The sequence below is a fragment of the Alternaria hordeiaustralica genome (genome assembly GCF_023758085.1).
Source record: "Alternaria hordeiaustralica strain BMP 2776 chromosome Unknown scaffold_32, whole genome shotgun sequence".
NCBI lineage: Eukaryota > Fungi > Ascomycota > Dothideomycetes > Pleosporales > Pleosporaceae > Alternaria > Alternaria hordeiaustralica.
The window spans coordinates 248,179-274,900 of NW_026056804.1; the positions used below are offsets into that span (position 1 = coordinate 248,179).

At 54.0% G+C, this 26,722-nt stretch overlaps 11 protein-coding genes across 11 annotated transcripts; 5 read left to right on the forward strand and 6 right to left on the reverse strand.

Moving 5' to 3' along the window:
• Positions 1-2,687: 2,687 nt before the first annotated feature.
• Positions 2,688-4,100, reverse strand: J4E84_009811 (uncharacterized protein; the record flags this gene model as incomplete). The annotated part of the gene is made up of 1 exon (XM_049392371.1): positions 2,688-4,100. The coding sequence occupies one exon, from the start codon at positions 4,098-4,100 to the stop codon at positions 2,688-2,690; it is 1,413 nt and encodes a 470-aa protein (XP_049239954.1).
• Positions 4,101-4,635: 535 nt separating this feature from the next.
• On the reverse strand, positions 4,636-5,917 carry J4E84_009812 (uncharacterized protein; the record flags this gene model as incomplete). Its single annotated transcript, XM_049392372.1, has 2 exons — positions 4,636-5,069; positions 5,623-5,917. 2 exons carry the CDS (start codon positions 5,915-5,917, stop codon positions 4,636-4,638), a joined length of 729 nt encoding a protein of 242 aa, XP_049239955.1.
• Positions 5,918-6,604: 687 nt separating this feature from the next.
• On the reverse strand, positions 6,605-7,249 carry J4E84_009813 (uncharacterized protein; the record flags this gene model as incomplete). Its single annotated transcript, XM_049392373.1, has 2 exons — positions 6,605-6,993; positions 7,048-7,249. The coding sequence occupies 2 exons, from the start codon at positions 7,247-7,249 to the stop codon at positions 6,605-6,607; spliced, it is 591 nt and encodes a 196-aa protein (XP_049239956.1).
• A 1,061-nt stretch (positions 7,250-8,310) lies between these two features.
• J4E84_009814 (uncharacterized protein) lies at positions 8,311-10,392 on the forward strand (the record flags this gene model as incomplete). The annotated part of the gene is made up of 6 exons (XM_049392374.1): positions 8,311-8,350; positions 8,452-8,600; positions 8,658-9,116; positions 9,166-9,601; positions 9,652-10,038; positions 10,109-10,392. 6 exons carry the CDS (start codon positions 8,311-8,313, stop codon positions 10,390-10,392), a joined length of 1,755 nt encoding a protein of 584 aa, XP_049239957.1.
• Positions 10,393-10,742: 350 nt separating this feature from the next.
• J4E84_009815 (uncharacterized protein) lies at positions 10,743-11,330 on the reverse strand (the record flags this gene model as incomplete). The annotated part of the gene is made up of 2 exons (XM_049392375.1): positions 10,743-10,921; positions 10,973-11,330. 2 exons carry the CDS (start codon positions 11,328-11,330, stop codon positions 10,743-10,745), a joined length of 537 nt encoding a protein of 178 aa, XP_049239958.1.
• Positions 11,331-11,647: 317 nt separating this feature from the next.
• Positions 11,648-12,827, forward strand: SPN2 (Septin Spn2; the record flags this gene model as incomplete). Its single annotated transcript, XM_049392376.1, has 4 exons — positions 11,648-11,780; positions 11,837-12,399; positions 12,448-12,544; positions 12,595-12,827. 4 exons carry the CDS (start codon positions 11,648-11,650, stop codon positions 12,825-12,827), a joined length of 1,026 nt encoding a protein of 341 aa, XP_049239959.1.
• A 1,862-nt stretch (positions 12,828-14,689) lies between these two features.
• RAR1 (putative methionine--tRNA ligase, cytoplasmic protein rar1) lies at positions 14,690-16,745 on the forward strand (the record flags this gene model as incomplete). Its single annotated transcript, XM_049392377.1, has 3 exons — positions 14,690-15,466; positions 15,514-16,274; positions 16,370-16,745. 3 exons carry the CDS (start codon positions 14,690-14,692, stop codon positions 16,743-16,745), a joined length of 1,914 nt encoding a protein of 637 aa, XP_049239960.1.
• Positions 16,746-17,728: 983 nt separating this feature from the next.
• J4E84_009818 (uncharacterized protein) lies at positions 17,729-19,225 on the forward strand (the record flags this gene model as incomplete). The annotated part of the gene is made up of 5 exons (XM_049392378.1): positions 17,729-18,039; positions 18,128-18,345; positions 18,477-18,658; positions 18,710-18,923; positions 18,972-19,225. 5 exons carry the CDS (start codon positions 17,729-17,731, stop codon positions 19,223-19,225), a joined length of 1,179 nt encoding a protein of 392 aa, XP_049239961.1.
• Positions 19,226-19,285: 60 nt separating this feature from the next.
• J4E84_009819 (uncharacterized protein) lies at positions 19,286-19,951 on the forward strand (the record flags this gene model as incomplete). Its single annotated transcript, XM_049392379.1, has 1 exon — positions 19,286-19,951. One exon carries the CDS (start codon positions 19,286-19,288, stop codon positions 19,949-19,951), a length of 666 nt encoding a protein of 221 aa, XP_049239962.1.
• A 2,607-nt stretch (positions 19,952-22,558) lies between these two features.
• On the reverse strand, positions 22,559-24,733 carry J4E84_009820 (uncharacterized protein; the record flags this gene model as incomplete). The annotated part of the gene is made up of 1 exon (XM_049392380.1): positions 22,559-24,733. One exon carries the CDS (start codon positions 24,731-24,733, stop codon positions 22,559-22,561), a length of 2,175 nt encoding a protein of 724 aa, XP_049239963.1.
• Positions 24,734-25,139: 406 nt separating this feature from the next.
• Positions 25,140-26,132, reverse strand: J4E84_009821 (uncharacterized protein; the record flags this gene model as incomplete). The annotated part of the gene is made up of 1 exon (XM_049392381.1): positions 25,140-26,132. The coding sequence occupies one exon, from the start codon at positions 26,130-26,132 to the stop codon at positions 25,140-25,142; it is 993 nt and encodes a 330-aa protein (XP_049239964.1).
• Between the last annotated feature and the right edge of the window lie 590 nt (positions 26,133-26,722).

Below are 26,722 nucleotides of genomic sequence, written 5' to 3' on the forward strand. Positions count from 1 at the left end.
AAAGGCCCAAGCTTACTAAAGCCCACATGGCATCTACAGTCACCTTGTATTGGAAATTGGACAGCTACAGCCATGGCTTGCTATTTCAGCTCCGTTTGGCAAACTCTCACCATCACCACCATCACCATACACACCATACCCACAACACGACAACAATCCCACTATCCAACCCAAATGGCCTTCAGAAAGTGGCTAGACGACAGCAGGAAGAAGTTCCTGTGTAAGGGAGCGGTGCTCAAAGAGCACATCAAGAACAAATGGAACCATTTTTGGGATATTTCCCACAGCGTGAGCCACACGCCTGTTGAACCAAGCTCCAGTGAGGAGGAAGACGAGGAGGAGGAGGATAACGACGACGACTAGGCTGCACAGGCAGCGAGATGAACGACTTTTGGGCTGCAAAGGCAGCGGTACGAAACAGCTTTGAGGACTACGTTGAACCCCAACGTTTTGACGGCGACTCGACAGCAAGGCGAGGAGGTATCCGAGGCGATAGAGCAAGACGGCGGTGGGCTGTGAGGTGGGCGAGGAGACGACTGTGACGTTTGTAGAAGGTGGTGGGAGATGGGAAGATGGGTCGTGGAGGTCACAAAAGGTTCGCACACTCACCCAGGCTTACCGGATGAAGTACCCTGGTCACTACCAGCGTATTCTCGGAGCTCAAAGTACCTCGGGGACATGCACGTCAGCATCTCGGGCTGCAGCAACTTATAAATACGGTCGGACATTTTGGATAGCTTCTGGTCCCGCTTCCTTGGCAAACCACCGCCTATTCGCCCGTCGCCGTTTCAGCCTTTCGCTTCAACCACTCGCCCTCGCAGCGCATATTTTCGTCGCAACCGGTCAACAGCCTTGGGAACACAGATATGCACGCCTCTGCACGACTAGAACTTTCGATCCAATCGTCGCGACCCCTCATTCTGGGTGCCTGTTGTTTCGAAACACGGACAGGCCATGAAACGGCTGCCATCAGCGTTCGCCGCGTTTCAGGTGAACTACGCCTCCTCCACAACGCTAGCTACAATTCTGCTCGCTGCAGCTGAGGCTGAGAATATGGCTGGGTTATATAGCCGGCGATGGAGGCATGTTGGTGTTTTGGTCAGGACGACGTTCTTCCACTACCAGCGCAGCGCGCCTTGAATACATTTCTTTCTTGTACATCCTTTCCTCTTCTGCATCATGAGCGGTTACGAACATTCAAGCGCTGGCTCGCTGTATACATACGATACCAATGAGGATTCTGAATATGACGCCTTCGACACTGCGTTTTCAGCATGGAGCTATGTGGAGGATCAGCCCAGCATTGCTAACAAATATCAACAAAGCCCTATCGGTAAGTGAACATCTTTCCCAGTGCCCCAGAGTAGTACTTGGACTGACACGAAAACAGAGGCTTTGCAACATCTTCCTTCACAATGGACGACCGCAAACTCCGCGCGCCAGCCCTTCGCTTCATCGCAACACCTCTCCGCTTCGAGCTTCTCGTCGGCAATGTCGAGCTATCGATCCTCAGGGAACAGCAGCTTCTCGCAAACCCCTCTCCGAGACTCAATGTCATCATCCACATCAAGCTATTCGAACACGTCCGACATATCGCGGAAACAACACTTTTCCATGGCCGAACATCTCTTGTGTCACGGTCCCACCGATCCACCTCTATATTCCCCCACTCCAACAGAAGAGCCCTGCCACCGTCCTCCCAAAGGAAAGTCCCCCAAGAAACCCTCTCCACAATCAAAAGACTACTTCAAAACCTGCATCTCCGCACACAAACAATCCCGCCTCTGCCCCAAACCCCACGCCTACTTCTGCACCATCTGCACCCGCCCCTTCATCTCAAAAGCAGACTGGAAGCGGCACGAAGAAACCTACCAAGAGCGGCCCGAAATGTTCGTGTGTGGACTCTGCGAGTGCATATATTTCCTCGCCAAAGACTACACGAAACACCACGCTACAGCCCACCGATGCACGTCCTGCGCTGAGGCGGGGCCTGGCAGGAAAAAGGTTCATGCGCTGTCTGCGAGACGGCGGCGCATGACGAGGACGGGCTGGGGCTGTGGGTTTTGCGTTCATTTTAGTAACGAGTGGGGGGAGAGGTGCGATCATGTTGGGCGGCATATGGGGGAAGAGGGGAAGGGCGTGAGGGAGTGGAAACATACTAATGTTATCTACTCTCTACTCCAACGACCGGGGATATGTCATGAGTGGATAAGACTAGTTCGCGCACTTCCCAGTCTTAATCAGTTTGGATGGAACAGGACTACTACTGGAAGAGTTGAGGGGTATCCGGAGAGTAATCTTACGCCTCAGCTGCAGGATTACCTCGAGTATTTTACGGAGGAGCAGGATGCGGCGGCTGTAGCGAGGTTGGCTTATGGGAAGATGAAGAAGGCGACTGCGCTGACGAGGGTGGATGAAAGGCCGCCTGTTCCGCCGAAGGATTGTCCGGCTGCGGAGGTGCGGAGTTGGGATGGTGAGATTGATCTGTGGGGGCAGCTTACCGATTCGGTGGTTGAAGATGATGTGCTGCCTACGGGGATTAGTCGTTTGGGGGGATGGTATGCTGGGGAATGATGCTTTGAGCGGGCCATGTTATGCGAAGTCTAATGTATAATGGATTGATGGCCATGTTCTCAAGAGACGATCTACAACGATCCCATAACGACGCATGATCAAAATCCTCGCCATCACCACCCCTCCAACTCCTCGCCCTTCGTCTCCAGACTCGGCGGCTGAACAGGCATACCCTTCTTCAACGCACCCACAAGCGGATCTTTACTCATCATATCCTGTATCTTCTCATCAGTGCTAACATCAGCCTTAACCCGCTTATACGCCATCCGCGAAGGCTTATCCACAACATTCAAAAAGCTCTCCCTCCTCGCCGTTGACCACGCGTTCAACAACCTCTCACCATCCGCCGCCTTCCCAGTAAGAACACGAATGAGAACCTCAGAAAGCGAAGACGCATCCGCCATCCCAGACGCCAGCCCAAGTCCCGCATACGGATTCGTCAAATGCGCCGCATCCCCCACAAGACAAACACGCTCGTCATGATGATACAACGACGGCACAAGCCGCTGTTGCGCTTTATACGGCGCCACCCTCACGACCTCATACACCTTATTCCCCCGCCCATCCCTTCCCCCATTCGGCATCATAACCCCCAACTTCTCATCCAGCGTCCTCATAATCTCCGCCTCCGACACCCCAATCGGGACTCCGTAACTCACACGCCATAAGGCGGGTTTCCCATCCGCGGTGGCGTCGGCGTGGTTGATACGGCCAATGAGACCGTAGTTCAGCGGATCCATGATGAAGTTCGCGTCGTGGAAACCGTGGGCGTGGAAGTCGAAATGCAGGTCTGTGGCTACGAGTTGGGCGTCGAGTGTTTCGCCTTCGAGGCTGATGGAGAGGTCTTTGCGGATGGTGGAGTGGGCGCCGGATGCGTCGAGTAGGTAGAGGGCTTCGAGGGATTCGGAGCCGAGTTGTGTTGAGGTGGCTTCGGGGGTGATTTGCACGGTGACGCTGCTGGGGGTTGATTTGAAGGAGGTGACGCTTGTTCCGAGGCGCACTTCTGCCTTTTCGTCACCCAGAGCGGCTAGGCGCTTCATGAGGATTTGTTGGAATTTTCCTTGTGGTAGTAGGAGTTGTCCCTTTCCTTTCATGCCTTCGCCTGAGTTGTCGAATGTTTTCCACGCGATCACTTTGCTGCCGTTTTGGATGCTCGTTCGGAAACATAGACCTGAACTTAAGCTTCCCGTCTTGACCAACTCCTGTAGTAGGCCTTCGACTTTAGATAGGATGGGATATGTAGGCGGCTGATGGGCCATTGCGCGCGTCGACATGGGATCTGGCTGCTGCGGTTCAATGACAACCACTTTGTTGGGTATGTCGGACTGTGCGAGGAGGAGAGCTAGGAAAAGACCGACGCAACCGCCTCCTGCAATTACGATTGGGAGGGGTTTGGCATTGTCACCGTTGGTGCCGTTCGTGTGCGAGAAGCCGTAGGAGAAGTCGCTGGACACGTTGGTATCGTCGTTTCCGGTGCTGACGTTGAGGTTCGATAAGTCGAGATTAAGTGCAACCGAAACCGCCATAGCTAGTGGATGATCTGAAGCTTTTGCTGTTGAGTTGGGGGTAATCTGGGAATTAAGATGTGTTGAAGGTGGACTGATGCCTTCCACGGTGACCGAGGTCTATATCTGGATGCAAGGTCGATTTGGTGGTTTAACATCAGGAATGGCATCTTAGTATTGCGTGTGTGTATTAACAGTTCTTTTTCGGATACCGAACAATGTTCCCGGCGATGTGGTGCTGTCATTGTGGTACCTGCTGCAACGGCCCCGATGTGGGGAACCGGCGACTTTAGCCTCAGGGTCCAGGCGACGTCAGAGGGTTTCAGGGACCTTCGCCCGACCACCGAAATCACAGGAGATGTGCACATGCAGAAAGGATTGTAAACCATCATCTTTTGAGACTATTTGTAAGAACGTTGATACGTCTTGCCATCTACCTGACCGTAGTATAACGCTGTGCGGACAACTGCCTCTGCCAACAACAACTTGTTAGGAAGAAGCACGCCAATCTTGCGCCATCCTGATGCAATAAGTACTAACCTTCTGAAGTCCCCTCTCACGGGTAGAGAAACTGGATGGCAGCCTTGTCTTGATCCGAAATCTTAGTAGGACGTGGAATCCTCTGCGCGTTCGACGAATCAGGTCCTGAGCCGTCACTCGGACGTCCGTTCTTCCAGCGCACAAGAGGCATATCTTGGACGGCGCCGTTAGGATATCCAGCGGCCGAAGCAGAATAGTACTGCATTATGGAGTCGTGGTCGTACTGAAAACCCTTGGTTGGAACATAGTCGTGACGGTCCTCGTTTTGGCCCATGTCCAACGAATACTCATGAGGTACCCCCCAGTTGAGGTCCCTGGTGGTACCCAGATATTGCGACTTACATACTTCGTCGATCGTGAAACCCCTCCACCGGGGCTCGCTCTCAACCTTTTTCTTGGCCTCCCAGTAACCGATGAGCTTCGTGCAGTCGAAGTGGACAAACTGGTCCCCTGAAACCATTAGTTAAAGTAGGAATATTCCCACATAGACAAAACTCACTATCAGCTCGCTGATGCTCATGCTCTAAGCCAATAACATGTCCCATCTCGTGGACTACTTCCCAGGCCCAATTGTTCCATCCAGATGAATCGTAGGCGATCTGGAGACTGTGGCGACCAGGACGGTTGTCGCTGAACATAGAAAAAGGTCTTTAGTAATTTGGCGGCGGATATTAAAAATGTCGACTTATTTAGTTGACTTACTATTTTTCAGCGGCGTATCCTGTTGTCGCACGACTGTGACCCACCGTCGACCACTCGATCACAAGGGTACCTTGGGGGACTCGTGGGTTCCACATCCATTGTTTGGTTTGATATATGAAGCAGCGCGGATGCATGTTGTTGGCTTTGTCGTAGTAATGGCGAAAGCCATCAAATCGATGTCGATTCTTAGATGGGGGGCCCAACTTGTTCTTCCACGCAACTGCTGCATCATTCACTATCGTAGGCAAAGTCAGTAATCTTAACTCTGGCAATACAAGCTGGAACAAGCAGCGTCACGTACCGATCTGATGAAGCTCATGGTAGTCCCTACGTGTTGCGAAGCAGTAGTGGATGTACACCAGATTAACGTTCTTGGGATCGTTAGGCCAGACGGCCTTGTTGGGCGTGGCTCCGCCGCCGATGATGGTCATCCAACCCTTGCCTCCGTCACCACCTAGCTGCCCGCTTGCTTGTAGTTCGGCGACGCGGTCTTCGACTAACGAGCTGTTGGTGAGACGATTGTCGTTGAAAGGGAACGTGCAGGCGGAGGTCAGTGTCGCAAAAAGACCGACGAGAAGGAGGAGTAACACCCGCATGTTAAACCAAGATGTGGGGATTTCAAGTAAGTGGAGTGCGGTGAAGTCGGTTGACGGGTAAGAGAGGAGATGAGAGGGCGGATTGTTACCGGCAAGACAACTTGAAAAGTTTTTGCTAGCGCGATTATCTCTTCAGTATATATGGCCGCCTGGAGGTGAGCGAAAAAGAGCAAACGCTCTCAAAGAAGCTTTGACCAATACAGCGTCTTGGACGGGCGGTGACCGATCGGCTGTCTCTGCCCTCCACCTCTTATGGATATTGTAACAACAACAAGGCAAGCAGAAGCACGATGTTTGCAAAACAAAGGTAAGTAGAACGGTTAGTCAAGAATAGATTTGTTGATACCTAAAGCAGTGACATGATCTGATAGACGATCGGAGCCCACAGCTATCTAGTCTGAATTTCGTGATCCGATAAGCAGAAAAGCTCTTACATCGTAGCTGCTCGAATAGACCGAGATTGTGACACAGTATACACATCAAGTCGCTTGCTCACAAACCCTACTTCCTCGCAATCGCAACATCAGCAACCATCCTTATCTTGTTCACCCCACCCTCAACCTTGGACCACTCATTACGAGGCAATTCTTCCACGATAAAGTCGAGCGCCTCCTCCCACATCCTCTCATCGCGCTGCTGCCATCCACCGACAGGCGTCCCCAAAAAGGTCCACGCAATAGACGCCCATCACCCAAGATCAGTACCAAGAATCAGATACGCCTCCTTCTGCACATATTTGACATCCTTCCACCCAGCCGCCCTGGTGGCTCGCTCAATCTCTTCCTTCTGGTAGCAACTCTTGCTCAGAAAATGCGCCATTGGCTCCTCCGTACCACGTGTCTTGTAGTGCGCGTTCTTAAGCGCAATTTGCCATGGCATTTCTGCCCCAGTAATAACGCCTGTGCCAACTGGCTTCAAAGTACGTAGGATATGCGAGGCGGCGCCGCCGTCGTCAGAGAGGCCTGCGAAGACGAAGTTGGTGAAGGAGTAATCGAAGGTGTTGTCTGGGAAGGTGAGGTTGCAGGCGTCCATTGTCTCGACTTTGAATGGCCACGAGGGGTTGTCGGTGAGATTGTCTTACAGCTGAGCGAGGAACATGGGGTTTGCGTCCGTGGCGTGAATCTTGAGACCTGCTGGTGGGTTATTTCTCATCATCGCCATGGTTACTGCGCCGGGACCGCAGCCGTTGTCGTGGACGACTGACGTTGCAGTGAGTGGTGGGAGTTCCTCGAGGACTTGTTGCGCAATGGTATCGCTGACATCGCCTTGGAGTTCTTGGAGGAGGGCACCGTCGAAATCGAGTGCTTGCTTTGGCTTGAACGGGGCGGTCATGATTTTGGAACTGGATTTGTGGATGGAATGCTGCTATGGGGTTTTGGTAGGTGATGTGCCAGTGTAAGCCCCAGAGATGGTACTAAGAATATGGTCAATGAAGAACCATATCTTCACATACTGAAGTCGGGGACTTTTCCAGAGGTATGGTCGACCGTGCTCCTAAAAGTGTCCGATGTAGGTTGTTGCCATTGAACAGAACAGATTACAAACTCAGTAGAATTCCACGGCACGGTGATACCGTGAGAGACCTTGCAGTACCCGGCCTTTACAGGGCGTAAATTACATCGATCAAGCTGTAACAGGACAATGGCGGTGGTGATAGCCTCGAGTGACGGATAGATATCTCTTTCATAGCCGTTGGCTGGACGGTTCAATCGGATAAGTCGAAGAACGCGTACACACGATACCCCAGCAGGTGAAATGCGAAGGGGTTCATGTGTATCGCATGCAAGGAGCCCATCGTAACCAGACGTCGATGCTTGGAGCACTCAAATATCTGATGCGCCCTCTTACGAGGCCTTTGTATCCCGTTTCTGGCTTATCATTCTTGGGAGAAGACCTAGTCTGAGGACTCGAAGTGTGAACGAGGCATATATGATCGTGATAGCCGAATAGAACAGAGGCCGGTAGTAGTTCATGCTCTGAAGGATCGAAATGATTACGTGGTTAGTCTTGGCTTGTTTGAGCTGGAGTGCAGGAGATGTCGGAGGGCTCGGCTACCCCGCGAAGGTTGGCGCGCTGTCGCTGATGGCTCGAGTCGTGAAGCAGCGCACACAAAGAATTTGCCTCCTTTGTTATCGAAACGATGTACAAGTTGCCGAATGCGTGTTGATGACTACGAGGGGCATGCGTCGGGCTAAAGATGGGACGGTGGTAGTGAGATGTGGCTAGTGACGTACGCCACCCGTGGACCGCGTGGGCCGAAACAAACCATAGAACGGGACACGAATTGCCAAGTCAAGACATCCACGAATGCTCCCCCAGAACCCTCAAAGCCTCTTTCTCCCATATACCAAGCCTTCTTGATGTGGTAGCGACTGCATTACGCGTCTTTCAAGATGTCTGCGCCCACTACATCGGACCCCATACAGCAGAGTGGTAGGTGAGCTTGCAGCCCTCGGAGGTGCCAGTAAACTCCGCTTTCACGTCGCGGCCCATGTGGGAGCACGGAAGAATTATACGCTGACAGGCGACGACAGGCACTTTGTCCAAGTCGCAGAAAAAGAAGAACAAGAAGAAAGCCGCTGCTGCGAACAAAGCGGACGGCACAGACAAAGTGAATGGGGACCACGCCAGAAGCGACGCGGAGGATCACGACGAAGACGCCGAGGATGAGGCCGAACAGGCTGTATGCGGTCCACGAGAGCCCTCTATACAACCACGAGTACTAATGGTGTCCATGCAGAAGCCCGCCGCGCATTCAGCCGACCCAGACGCCGACGACGTAGACGACGACCAACCGCCGCTGTCGCCGACCCTGCAGACAAACGGGACTCCACACCACAGCATCTCGTCCGCGATTGCGCTTGGACTGGCACGCTCACGCTCGCAACAAGGAATCTCCGCGTCCCCGCCTCCTCCCTCAGATGCCAGCGCACGCCTCGACGCGATAGCCAAGGAGCGCGATGCGCTACGCCAGGAAGTCACAGAGCTGAGGAAGAGTCTGGAGGAGGTCCAGAACAAGCAGAGCACAGGGACATCAGACGAGTCACATGCGAATCATGAGGAAGAGATGCGGAGTTTGAGGGAGGAGCTGGATGAGGCCAATGAGGGCAAGGAGCACTTCGAGACACAGTACAAGAACCTGCTCGGCAGAGTCAATACGATCAAGACCAGTCTGGGCGATCGGCTAAAGGCAGACGCGGTATGTTTGCGCAGGAGTTTGGAGCAGACAGAGTACTGACCCAGTGTAGGCCAGAATCGAGGAATTCCAATCGCACATCGCCGACCTCGAGGAGCAAACCCGCGAGCTACAAGAGAACAACAACAGCCTGACCGAGGAACTCGCGAAGCTACGGCAAGAGAAGGAAGCCCAGGCATCCGAGATCGAGACCCTACGGAGCAGGTCGACTCTGTCGCAACAGAACTGGATCAAGGAACGCGATGAGCTGATTTCACGAGAGGCATACGCTAGGGAGGAGTTCGAGAACGCCAAACAAGCCATGCAAGATTGGGAAGTGTTGGCCATGAACGAGCGATCTCTGCGCGAGAACCTGGCTGAAAAAGACGCCGAGTTGCGAGACCAGTTGGAGTCGATGCGGGAAGAGTACGAACGCGCTGCCAGGGATAGGGACACCAATAATCAAGCTGTGGAGGGTCTGCAGAAGGCGCTGCAGGAAGTCCAAAACCGTGAGTACATTCCGGCTATTCCAAGATATCTCCTAGCTGACCATGTACAGTGCGAAAAGCCGAGCTCAAAAAGTCCGTCGAGACCTACGAATCGCAGATCAACGACCTGCGGAAACAAGTCCAAGCCGCGGAATCAGCGTCCAACGCCGCCAAAGCGACTCTCGAGACCACCCAGAAAGACCTCGAGCGCGCCCTCCCCTTTGAAAAGGAAGTCAAGGAGAAGAACCTTCTCATCGGCAAACTGCGCCACGAAGCCGTAACACTCAACGAACACCTCACAAAGGCGTTGAGGATACTGAAAAAAGGACGGCCGGAGGATAACGTCGATCGACAGATCATCACAAACTACTTTTTGCATTTCCTGAGTATAGACCGGAGTGATCCGAAGAAATTCGAGGCGCTGCAGCTCATCTCTGCGCTGCTGGGCTGGACAGATGGTATGCCCCCCTTCCCTCCTCCCCTCTCCCCTCACCCTCACACCTTTCCTCTTACTAACCCCCCACCCAGAGCAAAAAGAGCAAGCAGGTCTCGCTCGCCCCGGCACATCATCCAGCTCAACCGGCCTCCGCATCCCGCTCTCCTCGCCCTTCAGACGAACGCCATCGACGGCGTCGCTGAGCGCCGCTGCCGCAGACCCTATGCTCATGGCTAGTAGCTCGAGTAATAAGGAGTCGTTGGCGGAGCTGTGGCAGGACTTCTTGGAGAGGGAGGCGGCGGAGGGCAAGGGCGATGCGAGTAGGAGGGGGAGTACGGTTGGTTCGCCGCCTATGGGTGCTAACGAGAAGAGGTAATGCGAGAGTGGGTGTAATTATAGGATATGAAGTCTGCTTGAGGCTTTGGTGCAATAGAGTAGGTGCTGAAGATACCTTGGATTGTTTGATGAGGTGTTCATTGACGTCGAAAACATCTTGATTGCTTATCGAAGTGTTCATTTGCGATTGTGTATATCGTAGTCTTCGATCCGTTATGTTGTTACATATTCCATGTACAGGTATCCCAACGCCCAAGCCGCGCCTGTATATGCGCTACAAATAGTCATCCAGAATACATGCTAATTGCTCTAGTTCGCTGTTTGTCCTTCCTCCCCGCACCATCTCTTTCAGCCTGCGTAGTTCTCGTTCATAACTTTGTTCACCCCGCATCATCTCTTCCAGCCCGTGTGCTTCATTATTGCCTCCTCCTTCGCCTTCCTTTGGTCGGGCTCTAACGTTCGCATCCGCTGCGCCTCTTCGCGCTTTTCTCTCTTCATGACCTTCGCTTGCTTGTCGGTCGGTCGGCGGATGGCCCAGTTGAGCTGGCCGAAGATGGTGGTCTTGATGGCTGGGGTGTTTGTTAGTGAATAGCCCTTCCAAGGGGGATTGACAGTCTTACCATCCACACAGTATGGACACAGGATGTGCAGGCGCTTGACTCTTCCGCACCCAGAACATGTGTTGAGGGATGTGATGTCCTTCAGTCCCTTGCCCGCCATGAACCGTTGGCGCTTCTTGCGGTATGACGTCTTCTTCTTGGGCACCGCATTGAGTATGCCGTCCCAGATATCGGATAGTGACGGTATTGAGGGGAGTGATAGGGACGGTATCGCGAGTGCGCCGAATGGTGTGTTGATTGCGCCGAATGGTTGTGATAGGCGTTGAAGGAAAGGCGTGTTGAGGATGGGCCGCATTGGGCCATTGAGGCCCGGCAGCAGCGTCTGCCAGAGCGGAGGGAGCGGACGAGTGAGTGCCATGACTGCAGCGGTGACTGGCTGCGACGGGATTACGTAGGGCCGCGAAATGGCGATGCCGGTGATGGTGTTGTAAAATGTCGTGACCCCAGTCCGAGCTTGCAGGTCGCGCCTTACCGCCCTCCCACTAGCGCGCTTTCGCTTCCTAGCTGCCCCCTTTCCCGCGCCTGCATCTCCACGAGAAAGTCGCCAGCGCAGCGACCCTGACTATTTACTCTATTACGACGACACCTCCGACCCTCCTCTCCCCAACCTAATTCCCATTCACCCACCCACCTCCATCACCCCCAGTCCGCGCCCCGAGGCTCCCATCATCCACAATGGCTGCTGCATACAACCAGAACCAGTCGCAGCCCATCTTCCCGGACAGCTATGTCGGTTTCGACAGCATCACCAAGCAGATTGAGCGCAAGTCGGTCAAGCGGGGCTTCCAGTTCAATGTCATCTGCGTTGGTATGACACATCTCCATCTTCTATCACGTGTGTTCCTTGGTATTGACGGTGTACAGGACAGACTGGTCTCGGCAAGTCGACACTGATCAACACGCTCTTCGCCTCGCACCTCATGGACTCCAAGGGCCGCTTCCAGCCCGACGAGGAGGTCCGCAGCACCACCAACATCCACCCCGTCTCACACATCATCGAGGAAAACGGCGTGCGTCTGCGCCTCAACATCGTCGACACGCCCGGCTACGGCGACCTGATCAACAACGAGCGCTGCTGGGACCCCATCGTCAAGTACATCAAGGACCAGCACAGCGCTTACCTCCGCAAGGAGCTGACCGCCCAGCGTGAGCGCTACCTCCAGGACACGCGCATCCACTGCTGCCTGTTCTTCATCCAGCCCTCTGGCCACGCCCTCAAGCCCATCGACATTGTCGTCCTCAAGAAGCTCAGCGAGTTTGTCAACGTCGTGCCCGTCATTGCCAAGAGCGACAGCTTGACCCTGGAGGAGCGTGCCGAGTTCAAGCACAGGATAAAGGAGGAGTTCCAGTTCCACAACCTGCGCATGTACCCCTACGACAACGAGGAGGATGACAACGAGGAGGTCCAGGCAAAGCAGGCCATCAAGGTGAGGGACGTGTCGAGGTGCGACTGGACGTCTGCTAACTTCCACTAGGAACTCCTTCCCTTTGCCGTCGTCGGCTCTGAGAGGACCGTTGTCGTCAACGGCAGGAACGTCCGTGGTCGCCAGAACAAGTGGGGTATCATCAACGGTAGGCCAAACCAAACGCTCCTCCACGCGAACTCCACTAACACCCCACAGTCGAGGACGAGAACCACTGCGAATTCGTCTACCTCCGCAACTTCCTCACCCGCACCCACCTGCAAGACCTGATCGAAACGACCGCACAAATCCACTACGAGTCGTTCCGCGCCAAGCAGCTGCTTGCCCTCAAGGAGAGCTCTCACCAGGGCCACTCCTCGCGTCCTATCTCACCCTCTGCCGACCGCGAGCTCAGCAGGAACAGCCAGCGCATGACCATGAACGGGTACTAGGAGTTCCCGAATCATAACCGCGTCGATAGTAGCGGGGGCAAGCCCAACGGCCCTCCACCACCGCGTATGGAGCCACGCATGGAAAGGCCTGTCCCTATGATCGATGCTATCTGAGCGGAGGTGGTTTAGGTGTGCGTCAATCGCAAGGGGGGGGGCATTTGCGACATGTTTTTGATACCAGTGCATCATCTAGCACGAAAAGGGAGAGGAGGAGACTTTGCGGCACACTTTTCGATTTGACACCTTTCTCAATATCCTTTTAGTTACGATGGATTCTTATTATCTTTCTTCATCTCGTATGTCATAGCACGGTGTAGTGGTTGAGCTAAGACCTTGGGTTGTGCCCGGGTCCCCTTCTAGGATAGCGGAGTAATTTGAAGCCTAGTGCTTTTCCATCATTCTTGCAAGACTGTATCACGGCTTGGTGTCTTGCCCCGTTTGCCTGGTAGTTCGCTCTTTCCGCCGGTGTAGCGTTGTCAGGCCATAATCCTGTGGATGGTACGAGGCCCAGTCCGCTCTACCCAGGGAGGCAGGTACGGGATACCAGATGATACGAGCGCAGATCCTCATTACCATTCTCCCCATTGAGACAGACAGGGCTCAGCGCCGCCCGACCCGCCCGAAGTCAACACCCAGAGATCGTGTTGTATGCTCCCAACCATCCCCATTCAGCGCAACAACTTGGACCCTGCAAAATCCTCTATACTATCATCCCCATTTTTCGTACCACCAGCCTTACTCTGTCCCGTTACTCGCACCGGCCCCGTCTTCCCTCTTACTGGTGATCGTGATCCATCAGGTGATTTTGTAGAGGCATTGTGACTATCGGCTTCGCCGACGATTCGCTCGATAACTTTTGCTTTCGCCCCAGCGCGCTTGAACCTATCGTCAAAGTCCGCAACGCCTTCTTCAGTGTTTGCGGTGTCGAAGGTGAGGGGGTCGGTTAGGGAGTGCAGGAGTGTTGTGTTGTTGAGAAGGCGGGAGTTGTTTGACAATTGCGGCAGGGTTTTGTTCTCCTCTTGTGCCTTTTCTTCTATCCTCCCCGTTACGCCTAGCTCCTCTTGGTTCTTTGATATTGAAGTAGAATTGGATGTGAGACCTGGTAACCGTGATCCCCATACTACACTCCGTCCATGGAGTTCTCCGAGAGAAGCGAACTTTTCGAAGCCTTTTTCTAACCCGAAGATTCGTCCTTCGATTCGCCCGGCGTGGGCGCCGGAGGTGGCGCCGAGGGCGTAGGCGGTGGTGTAGAGGGTGTCTTCTAGGGTTAGGAGGGCGTCGAAGGGGTCTGGGGAGGGGGCGCGGGTGGTTGGTGGGTTGGGAGGTTGGGATGCCATGGTTGTATGAATAGTGACTCGACGGTCCAGCTGGTTATGTATATGGCCTTTCTCTCGTGGTGCTACCGCACAACTTTTGAGACCAAATTTAAATATTTATGGTGTGGATGAGTCAAGTCTTGGTATCTCTTCAAAGAAAATTACCCTTAGTGCTTTGTAGAAAAGGCAGTAATTCAAGCTTCCGTAGACAGTTCTACTGAGATCCGTGTGAGTTCCGCTTCTGAACGCGATCAAGTCCTTTGCTGCAAAGATCAAAGTCAGGGTTCAGCCACCTGTGGCGTCACTGGCTGGTGGGGTAAGTTTAGGCGGGGCAGCTACCACACACCCGTCGTGCGTGCAGTCATTCGCGTTTGACTCAGCTACTCGACCAAAGAAACGTGAAGCTGCATATACTCCCATTGCACGCTCGCTTTCCTCCCATCCTCTTCGCCTTCAATCACATACCCCGAAACATCATAGTAAGAGCTACATCGTCGTTGCCCCATTCAGTACAACAAGCTGACTCAATACAGCTTACAACCTTCCATGACTGAGACAACCAAGAAGATTCTGCCCGTAGAGGGCGAGCGGAACGTGCTCATTACCAGCGCGCTCCCCTATGTGAACAATGTCCCGCATCTGGGTAACATCGTCGGCTCCGTACTCTCCGCCGACGTCTTCGCTCGTTTCTCACGCGCCCGAGGTTACAACACACTATACGTCTGCGGAACAGACGAGTACGGCACAGCAACGGAGACAAAGGCAATAGAAGAGAAGTGTACGCCAAAGGAACTATGCGACAAGTACTTCGCGCTTCACAGCGAGGTCTACAAGTGGTTCAACATCAGCTTTGACCACTTCGGACGCACACCCACACAGCAACAGACCGACATCGCACAAGACATCTTCACAAAACTATACAAAAACGGATTCCTCGAGGAACAGACCACAACGCAGCCGTACTGCGAGACACACAAGAGCTTCCTTGCGGACCGATTCGTCGAGGGCACATGTCCGTTGTGCGCATACGAAGACGCGCGTGGAGACCAGTGTGACAAGTGTGGACATCTTCTCGACCCTCTGGAGTTGAAGAACCCGCGTTGCAAGCTTGATGGCGCCACGCCAGTTCCGCGCGAAACCAAGCACGTGTACCTCTGCCTCGACAAGCTGCAGCCATCAGAAGAGGAGTGGTTCAAGAAGGCCAGCAAGGAGGGCAACTGGAGCTCCAACGGTGTTCACATTACTTCATCGTGGTTGAAGGAGGGTCTAAGACCGCGTGGTATCACTCGTGATCTAAAGTGGGGAACTGCGGTGCCGCTCGAGGTACGACGCAATTTTGAACACGACGAATTTCAGCTGACCGGTATCAGGGCTATGAGGACAAGGTTATGTACGTATGGTTCGACGCCTGCATAGGTTACGTGTCGATTACAGCAACATACACCGAGGACTGGAAGAAATGGTGGCACAACCCAGAACACGTCAAGCTTTACCAGTTCATGGGCAAGGATAACGTGCCGTTCCACACGGTGGTCTTCCCCTGCTCCCAGATCGGTACCAAGGACAACTGGACCATGCTCAACACTATTTCAACCACCGAATACTTGAACTACGAGAAGGGCAAGTTCTCAAAGTCAAGGAACATTGGTGTCTTCGGCAACAACGCCAAGGAGACAGGCATTCCATCTGACGTGTGGCGCTACTACCTTCTCTCACATCGACCAGAAACTGGAGATACCGAATTCGAGTGGGACGGCTTCATTGCCGCAAACAACAACGAGCTGCTGAAGAACCTAGGCAACTTCATCAACCGCGTGATCAAATTCGTTAACAACGCCAAGATCTACGATTCGGTCGTACCTGACTGGACCAAGTACGACGATGAGTACTTCACGGAGCACAAGAAGAAGGTCAACGATCTGCTGAAGACGTACATTACCGAGCTGGAGGATGTCAAGATTCGTGCCGCACTCGCGACCGCGCTTCATGTCTCAAGCCTGGGTAACTTGCTGCTGCAAGACAACCGACTTGACAACAAGCTGGCTACAGAACAGCCAGATCGTTGCGCCGCTGTCGTTGGGCTCGCTTTGAGCCAGATCCATCTTCTCGCCAGTTTGATCGAACCATACATGTAAGTCTTGAATCTGTCTCATCTTATGACTGCGCACATGGTCGAGCAGCATAAGCAACATCGGACTATGGAATCTATGGCTAACCATAATACAGGCCCGATACGACTGCCGCCATCCTCTCTCAGCTGAATGCCAAGTTCCTCATCATCCCCGACAAGTGGGAGGCGCAATCAATCCCCGTCGGCCACAAGATCGGCACGGCCGGCTATCTTTTCACCCAGATCAAACCTGAGAAGGAGCAAGAGTGGCGCGAGCAATTTGGTGGCGAGGAGGCTCGCAAAGCTAAGGAGGAGAAGGCCAAGAAGGCGGCCGCTAAGAAGGCAGAGAAGGAGCGCAAGAAGGCGAAGAAGGCTGCCGGTGCTGACAAGGGTGTGGAAGCTGCAGAGAAGGGCCAAGACGGACCTGCTGCCAAGACCGCGGAGGAGGAAGTGTCGAGAGGCGTTGAGCAGATCAGCCTACAGACCTCGTAGTGTGTGAGTCTGATCAGGCGGTTCTGGGAGTTCTGGCGCTACGTTTAGGGGAGAGCACTGGCAGCATGATGCAGGGGCGTTCGCATTCAACAAATCTTGGGGGTTGTCAACATATGTTCGATGAGAAACATGACTACGGCCATGGGATGGTAGAGCGTCCTTTTCAGGACGAGGACAGTTGGTCTGTTTTAACATGTAGCCACGCGTAAGGCATGAGTTTGTTTTATTACAGCCGACCCGAATTGTTCACTTCAAAGTACCATCGCATGCGGCTTCACGGTCAACATCTCTCCGCCCGCCACATCCATGTGGTCAGAATCACTTCTATCAGTCACCTTTGCATGCCTCGTATGCTCCCAGAGAAAGTAGGACAGGACTTTACTAGAGCCGCGTTTATCCGAGATCCGTTGGACCCTGGTTTCAAGGTTGGAGTAGGTCCTGAGCCGGCTCGTTACTCTATGTCAACAACGACGATAATACCAGCTTATCGTATCTAGGTCTGGGCAAGTCTCTACTATGAGTACTTCTATGACACGCGTATTAGTAGCCCTTGATCCGCATCATAGTACCTGAGCGGAGATGCGCACTCTTGCACAAAGGCCATGCAGTGACATGTTTGCGCTCAACCACCATCGTGACTACCTCGCAGTATGACGCTCCTGCCCTACACGTCTCCATGTCCCCCATTAAGACAATGTGCTCACCGGAAATGACGACTACCCCGCACTCTTTGTTTATCACCGTGAGGCATTATCCTCCGCTTCTGTTCTCCTCCTCTTCTCCCCGTCACCTTCACTGTCCGTGCGCAATTTCTCAAGCCGCTGCGTCTCTAGAACGCTCCTCGCCGCGTAAGCCAAGCAAAACAACCATACACTCAATCGCGAACCGCAATTAGTTTGCTCTTTACCCAAACTCGCCGCTGTCGCCATTCCGTCGCATTTGTTCCGCGACAAGGTACTTGGCTTCCCCAATTGCAGCCGCAGATGAAGAAACTAAACATGCGCAGTACCAGCGACCGCAGGTACACCATGGCGAGCGGATACGTCCCCCAGATTGACAAGATGGCCGGGATGACTCCCACGGAGCGCCGCGAGTTCTGCGACACCCCCGAGATCGCTGCCGATGCTTCTTCTGTCAAACCGCCGAGCACCACCGCCAAGTACGACAGCAATGTCTCGATGAACACCTATCCCGCTGCCGAAGACGGTGTCGCGGAGCAGGCCAAGGGTCCGGCTGATATGGAGGGCTTGACTGTTGTGTGGACCAAGAAATGGCTCATTGCCGCTTATGCTGCGTGAGTCCATCTCGCTATTGCGGTTCATCTTCTACCCGTTGATGCTTTGTGCCGCTACGATGTATACAGCAATGCTTACATTCCATAGGATCATGCTCATTTCTTTCGTCAACTCTCTCCAACAACAAACCAACTTCTCATGGCGACCCTACGTCACCTCGGCCTTCATGATGCACGGTCTTACGGCTATCACCGATATCGTTGCGAACATTGTCGGAGGTGTATCGAAGCTTCCGCTGGCCAAGTTTATTGATATCGTTGGACGACCTCATGGCTTTCTTCTTTGTTTGATGTTCATCGTCGCTTGTAAGTTCATTCACTCCAACCAATCCAAACTCTTGCGAAGAGACTCATGGAACCGAAGCTCAAGGGCCAGAGGAAGAAGCTCATATCGACTCTCTAGTGTATATCGTCAGTGCTGACTAGAGTTCTTGTAGCGCTCATTCTCATGGCTCTTTGCCAAAACGTCCAGACCTTTTGCGCTGCGCAAGTCATCTACTGGACAGGCATGAACGGCGTCGATTACATCTTCAACATTTTCATCGCCGATACCGCGCTTATGCAGAACCGCTTGATCTGGATGGCGTTCACTGGATTCCCCTACGTTGTCAACACCTTCGTAAGTCCCCTTTCTGAAATTCGGTTGGACGTATACTAACATCCTGTCTAGGCTGGTCCCAAGCTTGGTGAAACCTGGCTCAACCACAGCACTTGGCGTTGGGGCTATGGATCTTTCGCTATCATGACACCAGTCTTCTCCATATCCTTCTGGCTCGTCTTCTGGCTCATGGGTAGACGAGCAAGAAAGATGGGCGTCATCTCGCGCGAGCCGAGCGGCAGGACGGTCTGGCAGAGCACCAAGCACTGGTGTACTGAATTTGACGGTAAGTTCAACTTGCAGTGAGACTTCTATACACTGCTAACAGTCACAGTAATCGGGGTCATACTCATCACCGGCGGATTCTCCCTGCTTCTTCTTCCGTGGCCTCTTGCAGTCTACCAGAAGGATGGCTTCGGCTCTCCAATGTTTATATGCATGGTCAGCTTCGGAATCTGCCTCATCCTACTCTTCGTGGCCTGGGAACGTTACTACGCTAGCCATGCCCTCTTCCCATACTACCTCATGAAGAACCGCTCGATCATCGCGGCATGCCTGCTCGGTTGCAACTCCTGGATCGCTTTTTAGTAAGTCCTCCAAAACCCGCGAGACATCTGTGCTGACATCGGGACTAGCTCATACCGCATGATGTACTCTTCATACCTTCAGGTCGTTTTCCAGCTTTCCGTTTCCAAGGCCGGATATATCACGAACATCTTCAACATCGTCTCGTGCACCTGGGCAATCATCATCAGCTTCGCCATGAAGTACACCGATACCTACAAATGGGGTGCCGTCATCGCCGTCCCCACTCAGCTACTCATGACTGGCTTGTTGATCTATCTCCGCACACCCGACTCCCCGATAGCGATCCTGATCCTGGTGGAGGTACTCGGCGCCATGGCGAGCGCTATGCTCTACAACGTGGAGCAAGTTGCTATCATGATGGCTGTACCGCACGACCAAGTCGCTGTTGCTATCGCGCTTCTCAACCTCGTCACGGCTGTTGGTGGTGCGATCGGCCAGTCTGTTAGCGGCACTCTATGGGCTCAAATCGTACCCAAGAGGCTCGTCGAGTACCTCCCTGAAGAATCGAAGCACCTGGCGCCAAAGATCTATGGTGATATCACTATGCAGTTGTCACTGCCATGGGGTAGTCCGGAGCGTCAGGCCGTGGTACATGCGTTCGGCGACGCGCAGAAAATCATGGTGTTGATGGGGACTTGTGCATTTGTGCCCTGCTTCATCTGGGTGGCCATGCTGGAGAACCAGCGCATGAGCGAGCGCAAGGCTCGCAAGGGTCTGCAGGCTTGATCGGTGTGAAAGAGTCGTGCTGCTCGACAGACTCAGGTGGTACAACAGGGTCGTTTGTATAAGATGACCAGTTGGTACGACGGGCTGAGGAAACGGAGGTCCGCGCGATACGCGCTGCAACACTATCTTGGTGGGTTGAAAAAGGAGTAGGCTAGCCTTCCGACTGGCTGTGGCAAGCGGTCGGTGGCCATTGACGGAGATCTCCCCTCGCGTTATGCATCATCTGAATATATGTACAATGAGATTCGGCTTCTGTGTTCGTTGGGCGGACTGCTCAGTGACCTTGCGTTCAGATCAAGAAGCTTGATCCGAGGCATACATGCTGTTCGGGAATTGACTATGCCACGTCTCCAGGTCGCGATAGACGTGTAACTTGAATAAGTAAGAGAATCTGTCGATGGCTGCGGTGGGCGGTCATGTTGAATGGGAGTCGACCAGCCCCTGCACATGAGAACTCGGAATCAGCGGAACATGCATGCCACCATGACGTTTGGCAGTCCCCTCTTCTGAAGCCCCAAATACCAAAGCACCAGTAAACCACACAGTATCTTGGCCCTTACTCCTAGCCAAACGAGCCTCATCGTCGCAGTAACGGCGGACTCCAGGATGCACCCTGCCCACCTATCGGCGGTGAGGCGCCAACGCATCCCAGCCTCGCCAATTACCTGAGTCGTAGCTCCGGTGCGCTCCACCAGCCACTGACATCCCAACCACAACGAGCCCGCAACCACACTTTCTTGCAAGCTTGTCTGCGGTGCTTCTTCCTGCACCTGCTCCGAACCAAATTATTCTCCGACATTGACACATTGACGTTGATTGACGTTCAATTACGTTGACAATGTATCTACCACATTTACTTGCCCTTCCGCCCGCCATCATCGCCCTCTGCGCAACACCCGTACTCGCCGAATCACCACCGCAATGGCCGCACAACGTACCCAGACACCTGAAATACTTTCCTGAAGATGAGGAACATGTGAAGAGGGGCTTGAGCGTCAAGCAGCGGCTGCAATATGAGAAGCCCGTTGGAGTTAAGAAGATGAGCATGGACGAGGGCGAGATGTTTATGCTGGACAATTGGATATTCGCCGCGGATACCCCGTCCCCGCAATCGTCCAAGAGAACAGACTACGATGTCTTTGGCAATACGACTTCGCAGGCTATTTCGCCGCTACGGCCGCTGGCTCAGTCGGATTGGCTGGCGCGCATGCACATCAGAGATATTCTTCTAAACCGCCAGTTCAAGTGTCCAGATGGAACAACGAGTTGCGAGAGCATTGGCGCGCCGGATGTGTGCTGTGGCACGAGCAGCACCTGTGTCAGTGTCTCTGGGAGCTCGAGTGCAGGCGATGTGGGATGCTGTCCCCAGGGCCAGACTTGCGCGGGTAGTGTGAGCTGCGATGAGGCGAGTGGGTATACGAGTTGTCCTGATGCGCAGAATGGAGGATGTTGTTTGCCGGGCTTCAAGTGTCAGGGTATTGGATGTAAGTTGCAGACTACATGACGCTACCGAATTGGATACTAACACATACAGGTGTCGCAGAATTCACATCAACAGCCTACATCCAACCCTCCACCTCCGCAACTCCCACCTCAACCTCAACCACCACAACCGCCGCCGCCATCCCTCCCACAACCTCGACTTCCAGCACCACCCCTTCAACGACCTCCACCTCAACCTCCCGTTCCGCATACACCTGCTCAACAGGCTGGTTCTCCTGCCCCGCCTCCCTCGGCGGCGGCTGCTGCATGAACGGCCGCACCTGCGCAACCGGCGCCTCCTGCCTCGGCGACGACGACAACCCGTCTTCCACGCGCGCCCCCGACGCCCCCGTCCGCCCCACCAGCGCCGCCGTAACAACCACCGACGCCGCCTCCCCCACCGACAACGTCTGCCCCGCCGGCTTCTACGTCTGCAGCGCGTACTACCCCTCGGGCTGCTGCCGCGTTGGCCGCGATTGCCAGACCACGGGGTCTTGTGCGCTGCCCGAGACGGATACTATTGTGAATACGAATGGTGTTGTTATCGTTGCGCCTACGGGTGCGGGGACTGGGGAAGGGAAGGGAAGCTGTCCGCAAGCGTGGTATAGCTGTGCGGCGGATGCGGGCGGGAATTGCTGTCCCGATGGGTATGCGTGTGGGGAGCAGTGTACGGCTACTGCGAGTGGCCAGTCCGGTGTGACGGATAAGGCTCAGCCGAGTAGCAGTCAGGCGAGCTTTGTAGGGGCTTGGAGTGTTTGGGGGATGGTGCTTGGGGCGGCGGGGTGTGCGGTTGGTATGGTTGTGCTGTAGGGGTGCGATTGGGGTGAATGGGTGCGGATGATATAATATGGAAATGATGTATATGATGGATATGATGGAGTTGATGTATATATTGCGAATGAACCTTCTTGAAAAAATGAAGATATGTACACTATGCTTGTCCGTATGAGGTACGTAGTGTGCTATCGCCAAATGAATCTGGATTGAAGGAACATACACGGAGAGACGACTGCAAGTTCAAGACAGGAGAAACACAAATACCAGCGCGTCAACATCGAGTGAATTGAACCTGCTGCAACGCATTTGAAGATATCATAATCCGACTTGAATTCCCAATCTATCTCCTCACAGCTTAAAGCTGCCAGCCCCTCTCTTCGCAGCCTCCTTAACCTCCTTACCCTCCACATCAGTAATAACACCCTTCCTCCCGATAATTTGCACACCACCCTTCTTAAGATCCGAAACAAGTTGCTTCTTCTCTCCCCTCTTCTTCTCCTTGCCCTCCGTCTTCTTCTGCACCGGCTTATTAAGACCAGCCTTCTTCGCCCTCTCCTTGGCTCGTCTCCTTCTCGACATCTTCTCTTCCCGCGACATCTCGTCGTGGGCAACGGGCATGCCGCTCTTGGTAACGATCTCGCTCTTGCTCTTGTCCTCGCCCGGCTTGTAGATTTCTTGCGGCGCGAGCATACTTGCGCTGGCGACTTCGCCGCCGGCGGTGGGCCGCGCATCTTCCATCTCGATGGCGGGCGCATCGGTGCGGATTTCTAGGTTGGGTGCTGCGGGCTTGGGCTTGAAGTGCGAGGAGCTGAGGGAGTCGAGTTTGGCGGATATACTCTTCCATAGTGCGGTGATTTCGTCGTGTTCCTTCTTTAGCTTCTCGTCTTTGGCTTCGACGAAGTTGGGGTCGGTCTCGCGTAGATGCTCTTCTTCGTAGATTTCGGCAAGGCCTTTGCCCGATTTTGTGTCGTCGAGCTCGAAGCGGCCTCGTCGGGGGCCGGTGGCGAGGTCGTCGGGTCGGCGGCGGTGGATCTCGTCGAATTCGCCGGCGAGGATGCGCCGCTTGATGAGCGCTTCGATGTCTTCCGAGGTTTCTTGTGTGACTATTGGCACGGGTTTGCCGGCTCGTTCGAACTCGAGGTTCTCTTCGAGAAGCGAGTTTACTGGTCGATCCGCTGCGCGCGCTTCACCGGATAGCTGCCATTCTCGTTTCGCAACGTTGGCTGCTTCCAGTTTTCGGATCTCCTCTGCGATCTTGGCCTGTCTCCGCTCGTGTGTTGATCGTCTCGATTTCGGGTCTGAGGGGTCCACATCGGAGAGGTCGCCCTCGCTTTCCATGTCATCGTCATCTTCGAAGAGGTCTCGATGTACCCTGGCCATGGTTCCTTCCACGTCCTCCTCGACTTCCTCTGCTGGTTGTGACTGCTTCTCGGGGAAGTTGTGGGGGTTGGGTCGTCCGCGCTTCTTGCCGTTCTTGTTTTTGCTCGCCTTTTGTGCGGGAGGCGCGAAGAAGTCCTTGTACATGACGTTGTTGGCGTTCATACCGGTGTCAAGACCGTCCAGGTCACCGTCCTCGAGGTCGTCCTCATCGCCACTGTCGCCTTCCGGTGCATTCAGATCAACGTTGCCGAAGGTTGGTCCGCCCTCGTCAGACTCATCGTCGGATGCATCTCCTGCGATACCGTTGGCTTTGCCTGTGGATGGGCCGTCTTCCATGGGGTCTGCCTCCCAGTTTACTTCGTCATCGTCGCTGTCCACACCCTCTCCCCTCTGGTCCTGCTGCTCAAGGAAGTCGGTTTGCTTGTTGAAGTCGTCTATGGAGAAGAATCCGTCGTTGAGACCGTTGGGGTCGGGTTGGTAGGTTTCTGCAGGCGCATCGTCTGAGGCATCGTCGGAGAAGATGCCGTCTGCTCCGTCTTCCATGTCGATGTCCTCTTCGTCCGGCTCGCCATCAAGCGCGTCTTCATCCTCGTCTTCGTCCACACCATCGTATTCCCAATCCACGCCCTCTTCGCCAATGTCTGATTCGGTGTGGTACTCCTCCTCGGCCTCTTCAATGCCCTCGTCGTCGTCTTCCTCGCCATGACGAATAGGCACAAGGCCACCGTCGTGGTCGGGCAGAGAAAGTTCAATCTCATCCGTTGTCGCTTCGACGATCTTGCGCGTCTGTTCGAAGACCTGGTTAACGCCGAATCCGTCCAAGTGCACCTTCTTCAAGTGCAGCACGCTGATATCGTCATCGTAGCCGCCGCCCCGCTTCCGCTTCTTGCGCAGATCTTGTTGTCGCTGTGATTGTGACGCGCTTACGCCGGCGGCTACTGGATCGAGATATCGTTTCGCAGCGGCCAGGAAAGTCGCATTGAGCTGCGCCGTGGGCTGGAGGAATGCCAGCGGTTTGGTGAGCAGACTTGTAGGCGAAGTCGCCGCGGTTGGTGGGAGTTCCATGAGCGGTGGTTGAATGGAGCCGATGGAGAGAGTGTGGGAAGAGATTGACGTGTCGGGCGAGTGGGAAGGCGGCGCCATGCTCTGGATGTCTTGCAAAGGCTGGCGGGGGGTGAATGCGCAGTTGGTTGCACTGAAGTTCGCGCCTGCCGCTGAACTTTTTTGGTGGAGCTGGTGGTCAAAGCGTGCGTTAGCCCCCTCCGCTCTCTACCATCTTCTCCGACTACATGCACTGCACGTTAACAACCTACATCAATTGGCACGTGAGTTCACCTTCGCGCTACCTTTCACTTCCACCGAGCAATCTCGTCTGGTGCATCGCCATTCGTACGATCCAATCGGCAGATATAGCCTGCGAAATCAGCAGTGAGAACATTGTGGCACAAGTGGACGCATGTTCTGCGAAGAACACGAGGTGGACCATCTCGCAATTGTTTGCGCGATAAAATACATTCGACGCTACTATGAACAGACTACTCCAAAGGTATCACGCGAGATACTCCTTGACCTCCGGCACATGCTTTGTCAATTCCTCTACAATCTCATTCCACACCCTCAGCGCAAGCTTCTCATTCTCTTCTGCTACGATGTTCGGCTTATCAGTCTGAATCTTATCATTCGCCCAGAATTTCCCATGAAGTTCTTCGTTCTGTGACGCGCCAGTAATGTATACGTTGGCTCCTTGATCCGCCGTTCTGAACGCCAAGGTATGCACGATCGCCCGTACAATCTTGACACCAGGAAACTTGATATCGCGGTCGATATTCGTAACGACTGCGCCAGGACACACTGCCGTGATGATGACTTCGCTGGAAGGGATCTTCTTGGCGAGCTCTATGACGGCGTATCTCTGGAGGAGCTTCGAATAGCCGTACTGTTTCTGGGCGCCGGCAAAGGTTTCTTCCCTGTTGAACTCGGGCAGGATCGCGGGCTTGTTTCGAACGTCATCGGAGATATTCATGACCGTGTGCATGCCCGAATTGACGAACTGCAGTACAGGAATCTTCCCCATAAGCTTTTGCGACTCTTTCAGCTTCGGCAAGAGGAGTATACCGAGCAGAATGCTGGAAAGTGTGTTGACTTGTAGGTCACCCTCCCACCCGTCCTTCGACTGTTGGTAGACGGTGTTGAAGATTCCAATGTTGAGGACAGCGACGTCCAAATGGTCGAGTTCGCTAACGGCTCGTTGCGCAAATTTGACGACACTATCGTATGAAGTCATGTCCAGATCCCAGACTTCAAAGTGGACACCTTCGCCGGCATCTGCTTCGAGCTGGCTCTTGGTCGCCGCACCCTTGGCCTCGTCTCGTGCTGTGATGATGATTTTTGATGCTCCCAGCTTCGCGAACTTGGCCGCTGCCGCATACCCTAGCCCAGAGGTGGCGCCGGTGACTAGGACATTTCGCCCTGCAAAGGACTCAGTGGACTCCTTCGGCAGAGCGCCCCACTTGTTCTTTACCATTCCAACGATCATCTCCATGGTGTTGGATGTTTAGAGAGAAATTGCTTTTGTTAGTTTGAAGGTAGGTGTTGCCGTCGTTCGAAATGACGCAAAGAACCACCGGCAAGGGGAATCAATGTACTTTGTACCTTACTATGCACAGATGCCGATGAAGGGCCGAGCACGGCTTAATCTTCAAAGTTTAAAGCGCTCACGGATCGTCCGGAACCCAGCAACCCCGTAGTCGATTGCGCGTGGATTCCCAGGTCGTATACAGCGTATAGCTCAATGACAACAGACACTGGTCCTCATCGACTTCCCTGACGGCTTTTGTCCGCCGAGATGACATGTTCAAAGGGTCCCTAGATAGCACCTCGGAACTTTGCTTCATCCGGAGCATGGACTGGGGGGTCATGTTTATTGAGCTATGTCCGTAATGTCGTAGAGAGACGCCTGCGGTACTTGATGGGCGAGCTATTGCGTTGTATGATGAATGGAATGCGTCTCAGCAGTCTTATATTATCACTAAGTATCTCCAGACTACTGTCTCATGTGCGGAAGGCGTGGCGGCGAGATTAAATTTGCGTGATGGTTGGTATTGATGTGTTCAACGCGCCGCGTCTCCAACG